Source organism: Centrocercus urophasianus, unplaced genomic scaffold (assembly GCF_019232065.1).
Source record: "Centrocercus urophasianus isolate 14NV4802_14NV808 unplaced genomic scaffold, USGS_Curo_1.0 seq_10, whole genome shotgun sequence".
Classification (NCBI taxonomy): domain Eukaryota; kingdom Metazoa; phylum Chordata; class Aves; order Galliformes; family Phasianidae; genus Centrocercus; species Centrocercus urophasianus.
In genome coordinates this window covers 49,188,074-49,205,040 of record NW_024884142.1, presented here as the reverse complement: position 1 = coordinate 49,205,040, position 16,967 = coordinate 49,188,074, and the positions used below count along the sequence as shown (strand labels likewise).

Genomic DNA, 16,967 nt, shown 5'->3' with positions numbered 1-16,967 from the left:
TTCAGTTGGTGTCCGTTGTTCTTGTCTTGTCACTGGGCATCACTGGCCAGTCCATCTCTGTCTTCTCTGCATCCCCCCCCTTCAGGTATTTATACACATTGATCAGGTCTCCCCCAAGCCTTGTTTTGTCCAGGCTGAACAGTCCCAGCTTTCTCATCCTCTTGTTGTAGGAGAAATGCTTTATTTCCTTTATCATCTCCATAAGCTCTCCATTAGACTCTTTCCAGTACACCCATGTCTTTCATGTCATGGGGGCCCTGAACTGGGCACAGGATGCCAAGTGTGGCCTCGCACCTCCCTCTACCAATGAATTTTGGACACCTTTTTTTTTTTTTTTTTTTTTTTTTTAATTTTTATTTTATTAGTTGTCATTCTTTGACATGATGAATACTTACAGCAGTATGTTAAAAAAGATACAATTAAGTCTCTTGGCATCACTGCATAGCAGTCACAGCATTTTCACACAATCTAGTGCTTCCTTTTAGAATGATGCATATGGCAAATATACGCACATATGTGGGCTGATTCTTGGTCCCGGTGAAGTTGGTGGGACCAGTGTTTGGCCCATAGAGTTGTACAAGATATGTGAATATGTATATATAAAATGCTTTACAATAAACATGACATATACAATCTTGATTTCAGAGATAAGCAGAATATATTTTTACATCCAAGTCAAACTTATGCTCTGCACAGAAAGTTTATGTACCTAAAATATTGGATGACTTATAGAAACAATAGAGTAATAGTTTGCACCAATCAAAATAATTTCGACACATGTTCATGGCATGAAGCTTGCCTTGTGTTTTTTTTCTGTTTCATTTAGGTTTTGGCATGGGTTTTTTTCTTCGTTTTAGATTTGCGGCATCTTAATTTAAATTTTATTATTGAGTCTGTGGGTGATGGTGTCAGGAGAAGAGCGGGAGAATCTTAAGGAAAGCTTATCTGAGTTCATTAGAATAGAAGGCTATAGATGATGTCTGGTATCTGATACCTGAAAATAAAAGGAGTGTTTCTCCTTTCCAAGAAGAGTCCATATGAAAGGGCTCATAGGAGTCCACCTCTGTTTTGATGGAAACTTCTAATAGAAAGTTCAACCAGAGTTGAGAAAAGCTGTTAAGACAGCTGTGCAGTTTGAGATGTAGATCATTCCATTTGCTGTGGTAGCAACCTTCTCGTTGATCGTTCTGGGAGGGTTTGATTTTCTTACTGAAAACCAATAGTCCACATGAAAAGAATAGATTTATGATTTAGAGAGATCGTCTGGAGGCGCTACTTAATGTCAGCTACTCATCTGTCTGCTTCTATTTTTCAGAAGTATACATTTGTTATAGTTCTTGTTTTCCCATTTTGGTTGGTTTCCGGAATGTCAGCCCTTAGAAACCCAAAGGCAGGTCAAACCTTTACGTAGTGAAAGTGCATATGTACATATTGTTCTAACCAATGTAAAAATGCCACTTATTACCACTCTTCAGACTTTGCCTCTTTGATGAAATGATTTAAAGAAACTGGTTTTAATCAATTAAGTGAACTGTATTTGTGTGGCATTGTTAGAGTGTGTTATGCTTGTTCTTAGCAATTATCTGCTTCCTTCATTACATATACGAAAAACCCAACTCAGTTTTAAAACTGGAGAGTCTTTTAACTGTAGTAGCCCAGTAGCAAAGAAAAATGATCTACTAAGTCTTTCTGTAAAGTGGCTAATATGGCTGCCAGGGTAACGATCCATAGACTTTGTATTGTCTGCACATTTTTTCCATTCTGTTCATACACTGTCCTGTTGGCATCCTTGGGGAGAAATCCCAGCCCCAAAATGTTCTCTAAACTACTAGATAATACCAAGCACTTACCACACCAAGCACTGGTGTTTCTGATTTTGCTGTAGCAGGTACGGTTTGGCTTGTTTTGTGGAGAATTGTATAAGTTAGCATTAAAGTCAGAAAAGACCTCTGAGATCACCTAGTCCAAGCACAGATCCCAGTGAATCTAGTTGCCAGACGTCTGTTGCCAGAGCCTGATTTTTCAGCTCACTTTTGTCTAGAGCATCTGAGGCAAACTGGTCTAGGCCCAAACTTGTGTAATGGGTTTGCCTTCCAACTACAGACGCATTTCTGGAGCCACCTATTTTGAGCATTGTTTCGTTAGATAGGGTGACTGAAATCCAGCAAGAACATTAAGTGCACCCAACCTAAAGCCCGAACAAAACAAACAGCAACAGCAAAAAACCCTGTTTGTTTTAAGAGCAGCTTTTCAAAGTTTATTAGGAAGATTTAACTTGGTAAGAGCAGTCGTGTAATAGGCCCCTTAGGCTCTAATTACAGAAAAAACCTTGGATGCACTGTAGCTGTAACAGAACTTGACATGCATTAAGCTCTCCTGTTGGACCTATTTTCTGGATGCTCCTCAGCAGCACATTTCTGTCAAGAGCTTTTTTTGCTGCTAGGCACCAGGTTTATTTAACTAAACCTCAGAATGCTTTAAAAAAATTCTTTGAACTAGATGGAAAATGGCTTCAATTTCTTAGTATAAAAGACAAAACAAGGGAAATGGTATTTTTTTGTATGTACTTAAGTGCTTGTAGGCAGCCCATTATACTGCTTGTATAATGTCCTAATAATTGTCCTGGATCTGTCATGAAGAAATATCTTTCTAAAACGCTGTAAAGTGGTAATGCTGCCACCTCCACCATCAGGTGGTTAAAAAGGCATTTATGTCCTATAGTTAGAAATAATTTTATTCTACCACAACTCCTTGACTTTGACTGTTATGATGCATCTAATATATGAGTTTTGTTTAGAAGAGAGAGGAAGGAGACTAGTGATTTCCACCTTCCTATTTCACTGAGTTTCAGTCCTTTTCTCTGAAGATACATGTCTAATCACTTAGTAGAATAAAGCATCCTTTACTAAACCTTGTGCTTTTTGTTTTCCTTTAAACATTAGTCACCTTATGATTGTGAAGACTTTGTCTAACAAAGTCAGTGTTCCCTGTAACTAAAAACAAATTCTACTGCATCTACCCTTGCAACTCTCCAAGCAAGCATTATTCCTCTCAAACACCAACTTTAAATAGTGCTGTGTTGGTCTGTCCAAAGACACTTCCTCTGAACGTGGTTATGTGGCCATATCTGCTAGTTCTTTTGGAAAACAGCTGTGCTGATTTGATGTGCTGAGGGTTTACAACAACGCTGCACTTTGCTCAAACACGATTAGCTCCTCTGGGGAGAGAGGGCAATCGCTTTGGTGCAATGCAGTAGTGCTCAAGAATGCAATCTCAGTGAAATCATGGAAGCTTAAGGGAAGCTTCGTATAGAATGAACTGAGGCTGTTTATGACACAAATAGGGCCATGTATCTTTCAGAAAAATGAACACAGCATTCATAGAATTCCTCAACTACTATGACAGTTACAAGGATTTTCCTTACAGGCTGACTTGAAAGCATTTTTTCCTTCAATGAGTGAGACAGATCTAGCAGTCGGTTGAAGGTTTTTCTTTCTTTCTTTCTTTCTTTCTTTCTTTCTTTCTTTTTTTTTTTTAATGAAAAGAAAAATACAAATGCATTTATATCCTGGCTATCTAAGTAAGAGAATACAGGGGGGATCTCCACTACAAGATCACTTAAGAAAACAGCTGGACACCAGAATTAGTAGGATGTCGTGCTTTTTAGTTCACTATGCTATTTAATATAAATTCACTCTTGAATAAATGTTAATTTGATTGAATTGTTGAACTGCAGTTGTAGCTGTGGGCTTCTGGCTTTGCTTCTTTGTTTTGAACTAAAACTTCAGGCTCTCTGAAGCCTTTGCCTATACTGAATGTGCAGGGTGCTACGGTTTTAACAGCACGGATCCATATGGAATGTGTTTGAAGTTTTCAAGAAGTTGTCCTGCCAGGCTTCATTCCTTAATGACCTGTGATATACCTTTGATAGTGGAAAGGCAGTACAGAATTGTATCTTGTAATCATATGATTTTGGCAGCTATCAGAAGATGAAGGATGCTAAAAGTTAAGGCTTTTATCCACAAACAATGGTGAATATTAATAAACTCTATACCATATTTACAAATGGTTTCTCTTGTATTAAAACTAACAGTATTCTGTTCACAGTGCCAATGTTTTTTACAGGTAGCAATCCCACAATACTCCAGTATTTTGGCATGGGAATCAGTAGCGTCTCATATTTACAGGAAAATGTACACATATGAATATAAACACGTTACTTGAAACAGTACTCAAAAGGTAGATCTGTTCGTGTTTCAAAGGGTTAGACTGTACAACACCTTCCCTTTCATTTGCGAGGGAATACCGTTCCTTGCAATGAGAAGATGCCCGTCTTTCTTTTACCCAAAGTGGCATAAAAATGATTACCAAAATGAGCCTTGTTACACTGGAGTTGTGTACACGGAGTTGTGTAACTTCGGTCCAAAGTTCATACATCTGTTTAGTGCACAGAATACAAAAGTTAAAAAGGCTTTTATTTTAATTACTAAAATAATCGGATTCTCTCTGCCCTCTGTGAGCGCTGTCTCATTCAACCAGTGTCCTCTGGGTTCTGAAGATGCTGGTGGTGTCATGCGCAGCCCAGCTGCTGGACTGGAAAACGTATGGCGCTCTGGGCCTTTGTACAGATGTCACAGTATGACTCATGGTAAATGAATATATAACCAAGAGTGCCTCTATCCTCCCCTGTTCTCTCAGTAATCCTCCCTGCTTCATGGCAGCAGTAACTGGCTCGGCTTCAGCTCTGCTGGCTCGACCTGCATTCAAGCAGTTCATGATCTGAAGTGATGGATGGCATCAGGCATGTGCAGAATGAAGAGAGGGGAGAGAAAGATGGAGATCCAGAAAGGAACCAGCAGAACCACGGGCTTGTTCATAAGGACCTCTAGAGCATCTGCTTTGCTGTTTCTTCCCTTTCCATGGTCTTGACAAGAGGCTCCTAGCTCCTCAGGATTTTGCTTGCTGCTGTGATCAAGACGAAGATAGCAGTGCTATAAGGAAAAGTGCAAAGCTGCCACTAAGGAGTTTCTTCTTCATTTAAAGTCTGTTCCTGGCTGTCAGTTACTTGACCTGAGTGGTCATTGCTCCTACTACTGCTGTGTTGCTTATGGAGCAAACTCCTCCACTTTGCCTTGTTCCTCCTGAGATGGTTTAACATGTTTTCAGATAAGGGCGTATCTCCTGTAAACTGGGCCCACCTCTCAAAGAGTGGCTCTACAATGTACGTCATGAACCCTAGGGAAAGAGAGTACAGCAGGTGAGGAGCAAATTCATTGCCTGAGTGCATTATCCCCTGTAGCACCTCAGCAGAGTACAGTGCTACAAGTTGTGAAAACTTTGAGGAGAAATGACAATAAACCTTCAAGCAACCATCAGTTCCTCTTGAAACAGGCAACTTTTGACCAGCACACATCACCAAGATTGGGATCTGTCTGTCTGGGGTAAGCTTGGGGAAAAGAAAAAACTGACACTGGTTTTTAGTGTCAAATTTTAGTTATTCTAGAAAAAGGGGAACAGGTTCCCAGCTGCAGCTGTGCATGAGATATGAGAGGAGTTGTAGTGGCCCCTTAAAGTGCTTGAAGTTATCGCTGCAATAGCAGTAAGTGCTGCTGTGGCTATTCTGCTTCCTATTCCAGAACTTTCCAGGCTGCAGTGGCTTGTGGGCTTCTGAATACTGTCCTATATGTCATAAATACCTTTTGTACCACAGAGTGCAGACAAGGACAGCAGTTGAGATGTCTGTGCTGGCCTTTAATATCACATGGGAAAACTATGCAACAGCTTCTCTAAGTTAGAAATAAGTCTGTTCTGACTGCTGAGGAGTGACCTTAGCATGGGGTTGTACTTATGAATAGGAAAAGCTTGTATTTAAGTTATCGTACTTCTGGCAAAATTGCTGATAGATGAAAGCAAATGGAAATAAAACTTCTAAGTCATAAACTGGAGTTTGATTCCCACAAAATCGAGTTCAGAAAAAAGGATACTTCAAAACCCATTTTAGTGTATGATTGCATCCTTGCTTTTATATGGGGACAGACAAATGGTAGCAGGTTTATCTACACATGGTATCTGCAGTTTGCTGTAACAATACAGTTGGGTTAAGAGACACATTAAATTACTTTCTGGAAGAGGAAGATAAACACTTCAGAAGCAATCATTCTGGTGTGAGACAGGTACTATTTAATGGTTATACAGCTGTCTGCTTAACATCCCATGCATATGGTGTGAAACTGCAAATGCATTTATGGAAATGTGAACTACAAAGTAACCACGGGGCTGCTGAGTATCATCTGCAAACACGGTCATGGAAACTTGCTCGCTGCTTAAAATCAATCTGCTGTCCAGCAAGGGGAGGCTGTGGGGATGGCAGTGTGTAGCACAGAGGAGAAAACTGCTCAGTTCTTTGCAGGTAGTGTGTCAGGCTTTACGGAGGACAGCTCAAATGTTTTTAAAAAGAAGGGAAGATGAAGTAACTGGAGTTGCTGCCCTGACTGGATGCCCTCAGATACTCAGAGAACTACTAAGGCAACAATGAATATGGCCTGAAGGCTCTTAATGATTCTTTCCATGTTCTGGATTCTGCAGGAGCATCATACTGTGGAGTGTTTATGAAGAATCTGTAGGAAACTGGACAGGAAAATAATGTTGTTGCTACTTTAAATGAGAGGTTTTGCAGTGCGCTCAGCAGTTGTGGGGATGCTTTTCCCTCATCATCCCAAACAGCCAAAGTATTCCACAGAAATAAGCTTGCAACTGGCTGATGACGCATTTGAAACAATGTTGTGTGTCAACTGATGAAGACAGCAAGAAGTCAATCCTAGATCAGGTGTTCAGTATTCACAAAGCTGACCTTTGCTGCTGATTCACTGGGTTTATGTTCCAGATGGATTTTATCACATATCGTGTTTCAGTTTCTGTTTGAGCTTGTGCCACACTGAGATAAACACAGAGGAGACAGAATGAAGCTAATACTTACCAATCTGAATGCTTGGTATTGTATCCTTCTGTTGATTACAAAGTGGGCTTATTTCCAGTTCAAATTTTTGTTCCAGGTCACCTACAACATTAAAAAAAAATAAGAATTTCTGCTACTTTTGTCTCCATACCTGTGTCAGACTCATACAATGACTGCAGCTGTATGGTTTTGAGCAGCTGGAACCTGGCACCAGTGAGAACCACATTAAATGTCCAAGTATACCTTTTTTTTTTTTTCTTCAAGGTATCAAAGCGAGTAAGCATGCAAAGAAGAAAAATCTCTCTAAGGAAAGGTGACTTTTGAATGAACTTTAAATGTAAGCACTTAAGTATTTGAGAATCTTCCTTTTTAAGATAGCTGCTGTGTTGCAGTGTGGGTTGCTACTGTGTGCTTGCGAAAAAAGCTGTTGAAGGATGATGGTGCCTGGCAGCCCACAGCTGTGTCTACACTAGTAAACTACTACAAACCAGAGTAACAATTCATGTGTTAAAAATCATAGGATTGAGGTTATAAACATGAAAAAAGGATGTAATTCACGTTTGTCTTACATTTGTGTCACATGTGGTTGGGTATGGGATCTATGTTTATGCTGAACTTGCATCATTAATTCCCTTGGTAGTCCACGAAATCCTCCCACAGTCTTCTGCACACAATGGACTTGAAACAAAGTGGTTGACTGACCTCCTTGCCCCTTTCACAACACAGTATGGGATCAAGTGAAGGATGAGTTTCTGGTTGTGAACCTGGAACTGTCCTGAAGACTTCTGCAGTGACTAGCCCACACTCTGCTTTAAACTGTTGATGAACAGCTGGGTGAAGGATCTGCTCACCCTTGCTGCCACCCCAACTGCAGCAAAATTGACTAAATTGAGCACTGAGACAATGCTTAAAAACAGTCAGTAGAAACTGCTCCTGCAGGTGCAGAAAGGATCATACAGGACACTCCCATACATAGCAGCATTCCAGCCTGGTCTAGTGGTTGGTGACCCTGCACACAGCAGGAGCGTTGAAACTAGATGATCATTGTGCTCCTTTTCAACCCTGGCCATTCCATGATAGCTAAGAACGTTAAAACATTTCTTTTATGCTAAAGGCAATGGATAGCAATGATCACACAGATGCTGCAGTGGCAGGAGAGGACCACAGGTCAGCTGCATACAAGAGCTCAGCAGCAAAGCAGCTCTGATTGCTCCAGTTGAAGATGCTGTTGCCATGCAGACAGCAACCACCTGTCTCAGAGGGGAGATCTGGTTTCCACATTTGAGCATTAGCCCATTAAACGATTGCAGCAAATCAGTATTTTTTTAAACACTGTGAGTGGAACACTCATCTTTTGTGATTGTTTACACTCAGAGACACTGCCAGGCTGCAAGTCTTTGGGGTACAGACTCTTGCCCACCTACGGCACAGCTGTGTACAAGCTGTGCTGTTCTGCTTGTCTATTTTATTTACTAATAAGGATACTGCAAATGCTGTTTAGAAGAAACGTATCCATAAATAACATTATGCTAGAGCAGACAAAACATCATATTCAACCTAAAAGAAACATTCTGCTTCATATCCACTGTTTCTGTTTAAAAACACTTTTATTTTATACCCACTAGCAGACAGTTTTGACTTGAATTTTTTACTGCTGCTCAGCCTCTATAGTCCTGTACATACTACGTGCATTCCTAAGCCTTACCTTTCTCTCTATTACACACACAATTGAGTTTTAAATGTGAGGAGACTGTTTTCATTTTAACTAGGTAGTTAGGAAATACCAGGGAAACATTTTGAGCTTCACAAACAAGAAGATGTTTTTTTTTTTAAAAAAAAAACCCGAAAAAAACCCCCCACACAACCAAAAACAAAAGAGCTCAAACTTCTGTATGCACAACAGAAGGAAAATTAAACAGTGCACTAATTCTGGTATTACCTGCCTCATCTGTAGTTAAAATCAGACCAGAGGAACAATGGTTTTCAAATGTCACAAAAAATACCTTCTAGACCCAGCATTGTTTTTAAGGAGGTTGAAAGTTCTAAAATAATATATAATATTTTAAGTAATAATGATGTCTTACTGTATGGCATACATTTTCTTTTTTTTTTTTGTGCACACTTACCAGGATTACATAGCCACTACTGACAGTCAAACTGTGTTTTTTGTACATTCTCCCACATATACTGCTCTTATTTTCCTTGTACAGCTCTAACTGGTCTATGTATAATGCATATAACTGGTCTCAGAGGTGTATTTTAGAAATTCTGCTGGCGTGTTTGGTTTGGAGTCTTGGGGAAAAAGCAAAAGTTTGCAAGAGCTGGGGCTGCTGCCTTTCTTAGCGTGGTCCCTCAAGGCCCTAAAGATGTGGTATGGGACAAGTGGGGCACTGCCCTCTTGTCTTGGCTATACATCTGATAACACAAACCCACATCCTGCAAATTGCTTCTGTTACTGCAAAAGCATTGAAGTCGAAGACATTTCACTGGCTTAAACTGACATTGGCCAAAAATTAACTTGTCCTATTTGTCCTTGCTTGTTAGTGTTAGGACTAGCTGTACCAGGTACCAGCCTAAATGTTGCTTAATAATTTCATACAGCAGAATTTTAACTGAATTGAGTACTTCATTGTGTGCTCTTCCAGAATTTGTACTGCTTGCCTGAGGCTCTCAGGATGCTGCAAACAAAGAATTTAGCAGTGATTAAACTCTGTTGTACCCCGTCCGTGTTGTAGCACAGCATGACCTTGCCTATGCAGATAGAGCCAAATGGTGCAATTACTGTGTTTAAAAAAAGCCCTGCATGACTGAGCTCTCTGCAGGGGTCTGAAGCATTTGCAGTAGGTTCTAGCAGAGTACTGGCTTGCCTACTTTGTTCCTGTAAGCCATGTGAGGGGGGGCTTGCCATGCTGGGGAACTGCTTTTGAACTCTCTACATTTGTACGCAGAAGAGACTGCTGCAGGAGCTGCAGTGAGAGTCTGAACGTGAGATAAAACACAGCAGCTGGTGGGATGATTCAAGGCCAGGCTGGATGGGGCCCTGGACAGCTTTATCTAGTGCCTGATTTAGAGGATGGCAACCCTGCCTGTGGTGGAACTAGATGATCCCTTCCAAACTAAGCCAGTCTGCGATTTTAGCGTACTGTAGCCCTGACATGGTTTCAGCTTGGAAATGCTAAGGCTGGCTTGTGGGTTCTCAGTGAGGAGGCAAGCTGTGGGTTCCTCTGTGAAATTGAAGAGCTGAAATGCAGCACACTGTGAGAGGATTTGAGGCCTGAGGCAGGCTGCCACCATGTAGCAGCTCTGTGTCCCGAGCACAGGGCAGGGGCTGACCTTGGCGGTAGAACTCCTCGCAGACCCTCTCGCTCCACTGCTTGCTCAGCTCCCACAGCCGGCAGGGGTTGCAGATGTCAGCACACTTGAGTGCAATCTGAAAGCAAAGGAGAAAAGTGGCAGCGAGAAAAGAGATTGTTATCCAGGAGTGCTTCAGTGGTAAATCTGCAGTCGTGAAACTCCCAGGCCTCACTAGCAGGAAGGGTTAAGATCACCTGTTGGGTGTTGAGTCTCACCCAAATACTCCTTTTGAGGAAAGAACATTTACTTCAGCTGCTAACAAACCTTTCATTCAGCCCTACGGTTTACTGCAGTGAGAACAAGAGGAGGGCCAAATTCCAAGATGGCAAAATCTTCTGGATATTCCCTGCTAGGAGCAAGCCAAGACAAGCTGCAGGCTGGCTCCTGCTGATTGCCTGGCTCAGCTCCACGTGGGATGCTGAGGAAAGGACGAGCCAAGCCTGTGTGAGACCATTCGGGCGTCTCTTCCCTGTGGTCTGAGTGACCTCTCATCTCACTTTAGTTACACTTCATTTTAATGTCTGTGTGTTTTCCTTTACAACACTCAGCACAGGGCCCTCTGCATTGCCTCTGTCTGGCATTCACTTAGCTAACTAGTGCTATTACGTGCTTTGCAAAGGAATGAGTACAGCATGGCAAGAGATTTTTACAATCAAGTAGCTGCTTTGGAAAAGTGAGCTATGTAATGGTCTGTCTATCTTACTGCTTGGAACAAGGTGCTGTGAGCCTCTCATCTTCCCAGATAACCTGAACACAGTTAGTCAGCAGGACAGAGGGCAGAATTCATCTGGCACTCAGAGAAGAAAACAGAAGTGTTTCCTGTATAAATTCGTATCTATTAACCAGAGGAGGGAGGTCTCCAAGCCTCTTTTCTTTCTGGATTAAATTGAGTAGGCTTAACATTACTGTATATTACTGTGTATTAAAACAAGATTCTTTCACAGATGAGGATAGGTTAAAACTTCTTGTTTTCTTTTTTTTTTTTTTTCTTTCTTCCACAAATAATCCTCCAACTAAACAAATCTCACCAGGCCTCTGTCCTAGTTTCTATCTATCTTCAAGGAAGTGCCACAGTTTTTTGCTACAGTGGAGAACTTTAAGCCCTGTGCATTTGCCTAACTGTCTTGCCTAATCTATCCAGAAATATAATAAGCCCATCATCCTGCCCTGCGCGGGCTGTGCAGGAACCTGACAGAAAACCATGTTTCATGGAGAACAGACTAACAGATCTCTGCATTTCTCACACTTCTGGAAGGGGAAGAAGCAACAGATCAGCACTTACTTCCTCACAGCTGTCACCTTTCCCATAACCTCGACAGAGTGCAAATGTGAAAATGTTTGTTTTGTAAATGACAATGATTACACTCTTTTATGTATTTAAAAAGAAATTGTCATTTCTGCACAGAATCATGTATATACAGCTACTTTAATCACAATAATGCGTTAATAGGTAGAGGTTAATTTTGAAGAGCCTGTTAATGACTGAAGCTTAGCTGAAAGAATCAGTTTGATTTTTAAATAAAACATGGTTTCTTCATTAGCTGGAAAGATCCAGTAGAGAAACACCTGCTGCCATGGCAACAGCTGTTTCCACAGAGACAGTTTATGAACATCAGTCGCAGGAACAGAACTTGAACACCTGATGTCAGGTTGTCTGGGGAAGAACACCGAGAAGGGGGCACTCCTGCTCATCACTAGAAAATAACACCAGCAAAGCGATATTTGCCACAAGGAGAACAAAATAGAGGCATTATCTGAAAGAGATGTGGTAGCCTAGAAATAATCAGTAGCTTATCATCATTTCTAAGCATGTGACACTCATGTTTCTGCTGCATTCTCAGCTTTTTAACTCAAGGAGATCACATAAGGTAATAGTAGAGGCATCTTAAGCTTTCCTGACATGCCAGGTGGAGGTAACAGAGGAGGTAGTGGTAGGTGAGGTGATGCGGTTGGTCAGACATGCTGTCCTACACTATTCTAATGCATACTAGGAAATACCATTACTTGAGAAATAAATAAGAAAACAATAGTGGTAACAAATTTTTAGAACTTACCTGAAGCATAAAATGTCTGTCGCGTGCATCCTCCAGTCTCAAATCCTGATTGTCAAGGTGAGATTTCAGACGAATCAAAAACTCATTTTGTCTGTTGATGTCTGTTGCCAAGATCAGGGAGCCTAACTGCTGTTCGATGTCTTGTCTGCAATTAAGGAAAATAAGCCCCATCAGTCATGGAATCATTGGACTCTAATAGCTCAAAACAACCTGCTATAAACCACAGCTAGCATAAAGCTCCCACGATCTTTATGGATCCAAACTGATCAGATTGGTCATTTTCTGCTGGGTTGATAGGATACAACTGCTCTAGCTGCTTAAATGGCTTTGGCAGGAAGGGATAATGGGGAAGAAAAACAGTTGTTTGTGTAGGTGGATGTGAAAGCTTTCAGAAAGGACTAGGAAAGGGAAAAACAAATAACATGGTGCATCTAGAAAAACACATCTTACTCCAGCTGCTCTGAGCTGGGTGCTGAATAATGCAGCTTTAAAGTAGTACTGAACAGAAGTTGTCGGTTTGATGTGAAGGATTTCTAGAGGGGAACACAGCTTATTGCTTCCAGGTAACTCGTTCATATTCCTGGCAAGGTCACCTGCAATTAAATCTTAGTATTGCAGGGTATTCATTGTCTTGATCTCCATTTCTTGGTAAGAGCAGCAGGACATTCAGCCTACTCCAGACACATCCAACCTGCAGCCCACAGGACGCTTTTCATGAGAAAGTCTCTGATAAACACCTTGAGAGCTCACTGAGAATTGCAGCCACTGCCATCAAACCAAACTGATGCGTTAGTTTCACAGAAAGAAGGCCACATATCCCACTAGCTTTACTACAGTTTACTACAGTTACAGATACAGTTGCTTCTGTATATGTTTTAATAAAAACATTAAAAATTAAAATAAGTTTAGTTACTTTATATACATTCATTATATTTTTAAGAGGGTTGCTGTGAAAGTTATGTCTCCTGTTTTATTATGTTGCCCCATGGCATCAGAAGCAGATGGTGGTGGTAGGCAGTAGGGGTTGAACCTTCCCAACAGTTGTGCGACAGATGGCAGCAGAGGGACAGTGACAGAATGGCATGAAGCAGTGCATGTCACGGAGCTCCTCCATAAGGAAACAATGGCACCCACTGGCATTTATTGATGCTTGCTGAATATTGATGGTGATCGAGTAGTGAATGTGAGCACAGTGAGGCGGTGGGTGGGTGGTGCATTTCATCAGTAGCAATAGTGATGGTGGGTCACCACTGCTAGTGCAGATTTTTTTTTATAAGCAAAACATGCAGGATCTTATTTACCGCTGGTGAAAAAGCACAGCTAATGGTGGTTACTGTGTTGTAGTTGAGAATTTGCTCCATTAAACAGTGTTGTCGTGCTCTTTCTATTCATTCTAGTTTCCATGGAAATAATTAGGAGGCATTACTTTTGGAGCAATCTTTGTAGATGTGGCTGTAGACAACTCCTTTTCACTCAGTGTAGCCCAGGCAAGCCAAAAAGTTGGACAGCCTACTCTGAAGTCTGACCTCTCTGCCCATGCCCCTTTGGAGGAGAGTGATGGAAGCCAAGGATTAGTTTAAGAGATGCATTTTCTCTAGCTGACACTTACGTCACCTCCTTGGGCAGGTGAGCGAGGAGCCGTGATTCTCGAAGCATGCCTATTGTAGATCTCCAGTGATGATTTTCTAACACGGAAACATTCTGGTAGGAACAAAAGGGATACATGCAAGGATTAGGCAGGTACATATGGCACAGTTACATATCTGTCACATCTCATGATGCCTAGAATTGGTTGAAAATTGTTTGCTGTAACAAAACAAAAGAAAACTGATCTGAAAATCTGTGCTTTAGACAGATTTGAAGAATCTATCTGGATTTCTAGAGTTAAGTTCACTGTGCTTGAAGGTATTCTAGCTAAGATCAACCCTAGTTACTGGGGAGAAACAACAACAAAACAACAACTTTCCAACCATAAGAACTCAAAACAAGCTATGAAGCTAAGAACAAGTCTGATGATTTTTGACAGTAATTCTGTTCATCAGCAAACTTAAATATCCTTCTTCTCTTCTTGCCTAAATACATCAGGATGGGCTTCTGCACCCCTGTACTCTGACCAAGGAAAAAATAAGGGATGCCCCTGCATGCCTGCTGCAGCTGTTTTGAGCTAAGCTATTGCTACTGGGTTGTCTGCATTTCTCTTCTGTCATACTATCAACATAAACATGGAAAGATTGCTGGGTCAAGAATGCAGAGCAAGCATATCTGTGAAAAGATTACGCTGGGCTTGCTGAATTAAAATATGGCATAAAGTTAATTTTAAATCAAAACACTGTAGATGCACGTGTGAAATACCCATCTTTTCTTGTGTTTATAGGGAGATTTCTCCCTTCTGTTCTCCTGTCTGCTCTCAGCTACAAGCAGAACTCCAACAGAAATGTTTTGCATTTTGTTTTTGTCTCTGCACCTCTTGGCAGTGGCTGCTCTCAGCCACTTGCACAGAGCAGAGCACACTGGGGGGCCCTCTGCCCACCTTGTCAGACCTCAGTTCTCCCTCTAAAGCACAACTCATCAAATGCTTTACCTGCATGGAGAGAGGCGCTTGTTTCCTTTTCTCTCTGGCTGGCTCACAGCTGAGTTTGACAGACTGTCAGCCTCTGCTCTGCCTCTACTTTTACTGTGCTGGCATGGAGCACTCCTGAGCTCTATATGGAAACCTGCTTGCCTGACATTTGGTCACACTGAAGGAGAGCCAAAGCACGACTTAGCATGTAGGCATCCAAGCACATCCTTGCATCGAACTAATAGTTACCCAAAGGAAAAAAAAAGGCAGGGATTCAATCCAGATTTCCATTTCTGTAAATTCCCGCTCTTTGCCTGCTGCTATTTGAGAACTTAAAGCCAGTACAGCATCTAGTATCCCATATTTAAAGTACATGGAGCAGGGAAAAGGAAAGGTCAAGTTAACAAGTGACAAGTGAGCATGAAGTCATATGACACCCCTGTTAAATGCAGGCAGCCAGAATCCCTGAAGCTGTTGCCAACAATTAGGAGTCAGCTATTCCACCTAGGAACACTCTACTGCCTTATTAAGCCTAATTGCCATTAGTTATCTGATCACTTAGGCTGGAGGGGAGATAATCCAAGCAGGGAGAAAACCCATGTGATGGCTTGCAGGCTGGTGTTTTTAGCTCCGATCTCTAGAGGTTACTTTCCCACACTTCTTTAAAATTATTTTTTGAAAAATTATCAGTAGCAGAGATTTATTTTAGAAGCAGAATGTTAGGAAGTCTCTGTCACAAATACTGCCTAAAAACTAGAGGGCTGCCCTAACAAAAACTTCAGGACTACGGCAAAATCTCCAATCTGTGACAGGGCCAGTCATAAAGGTTGGAGTCTTTCAGCATCAACGTGTTCTAGCTGGGAATCCCAGGGCCCAGCTTCTTTCTGTGTCTCACACAGGACAGTTGAACATACCACCAATTTCTTACGTTAAACTCAAATGTTGCTTGGGTAGGGCAAAACAACAGATAACCTCTTGACATATACAAAGCAAGTCACAGCAAACTCTTGATTTCTATTTTCACAGAAACACAGCTATTAATGAGTCTTCCTCAGTTAGATTAATTTTTAACTTAGAATATTCTATTTCTGATACCTTCTTACAAAGGCTGAAGTCGACTCTTCTGAAGGATAGAAATCCCTACATCCCTACAATCACCATTTAATTACTATGAATTACATTTAGTGAAACCAAAATGATTTATGGCATCGCTCAAGTCTATAAATACAGAGATGTACATATACCATACACATGCAAGCAAAGATAGCCTGATTATACTTAAATGACAACTGTAGATAAAATGCAGTAACTGACATGGGCCAAAGGTTTAAATATGCTCAGAAAAGACCACAGAAAACAGTGGAGGATGGGTTCATTGATGGTCATTGACCCATCAGTGAGCTGTACTTTCATTTCAGGGAGCCTTCCACTACTGCTTGTTGGAGTAGAGAAGATAACTACCAGGTGAGAGACAACACTGTATTTATCCCAGGCATCTGTTTCTCTCTGGTATCTTTTAGTGGTTGCTCTCAGAAACAGGATACTCGTCTAGACAGTCTGTGGCATGACCTATGGTGGCTGCTTTAAAGTCCTTTCCTTATATCTCTGGGATGTTTGTGTAAATATCTACAACTCTTCCTTTGTTTTTTTTTTTTTAAGTTGCTGCATTCATTAGTTGTTCCATTTTCCTAGAGTCATGTGAAGCAAAAGTTCCCTTTAACATGCCAATTTAAGACATCCTTGCTGTTTACGTGCTTGCTCAAGAAAAAAAGAAATACAAACTGACACCATTGTACAAATTATCGACCTGGTAAGTATTTTTACCTGGTACAGACTGGCAAGGTGGTGTTTCGTTTTGATCAGAAATGGCTGGTTGACCCCTGGATGATCCACATCGTGAGCTGCAGCAGCCAGCAGTCCAAGCATGATGTCCGATGGGGTGAGGAAGCTGGCAAGCTGAATCACATATTAATCACAACAAGAAAGCAAACAGTAAACACTTCCCCTGGCCTCATCCCTCCCTTTTGGCAGACAAACAAACCAG

The 16,967-nt window shown here is 41.3% G+C and overlaps 1 protein-coding gene across 2 annotated transcripts in view; it reads right to left on the bottom strand.

Moving 5' to 3' along the window:
- Nucleotides 1-356: 356 nt before the first annotated feature.
- The window catches only part of PDE7B (phosphodiesterase 7B), a 164,659-nt gene continuing 148,048 nt past the window's right edge, over nt 357-16,967 (bottom strand). For both annotated transcript variants that reach the window (XM_042818596.1, XM_042818605.1), the window contains 6 exons: nt 16,748-16,879; nt 13,973-14,064; nt 12,364-12,508; nt 10,289-10,385; nt 6,977-7,057; nt 357-5,235 (listed from right to left, as the gene is read on the bottom strand). In XM_042818596.1, the coding sequence (XP_042674530.1) occupies nt 5,018-5,235; nt 6,977-7,057; nt 10,289-10,385; nt 12,364-12,508; nt 13,973-14,064; nt 16,748-16,879 (765 nt within the window). In that variant the 3' untranslated portion in view covers nt 357-5,017. The remainder of the gene's footprint in view (nt 5,236-6,976; nt 7,058-10,288; nt 10,386-12,363; nt 12,509-13,972; nt 14,065-16,747; nt 16,880-16,967) is intronic.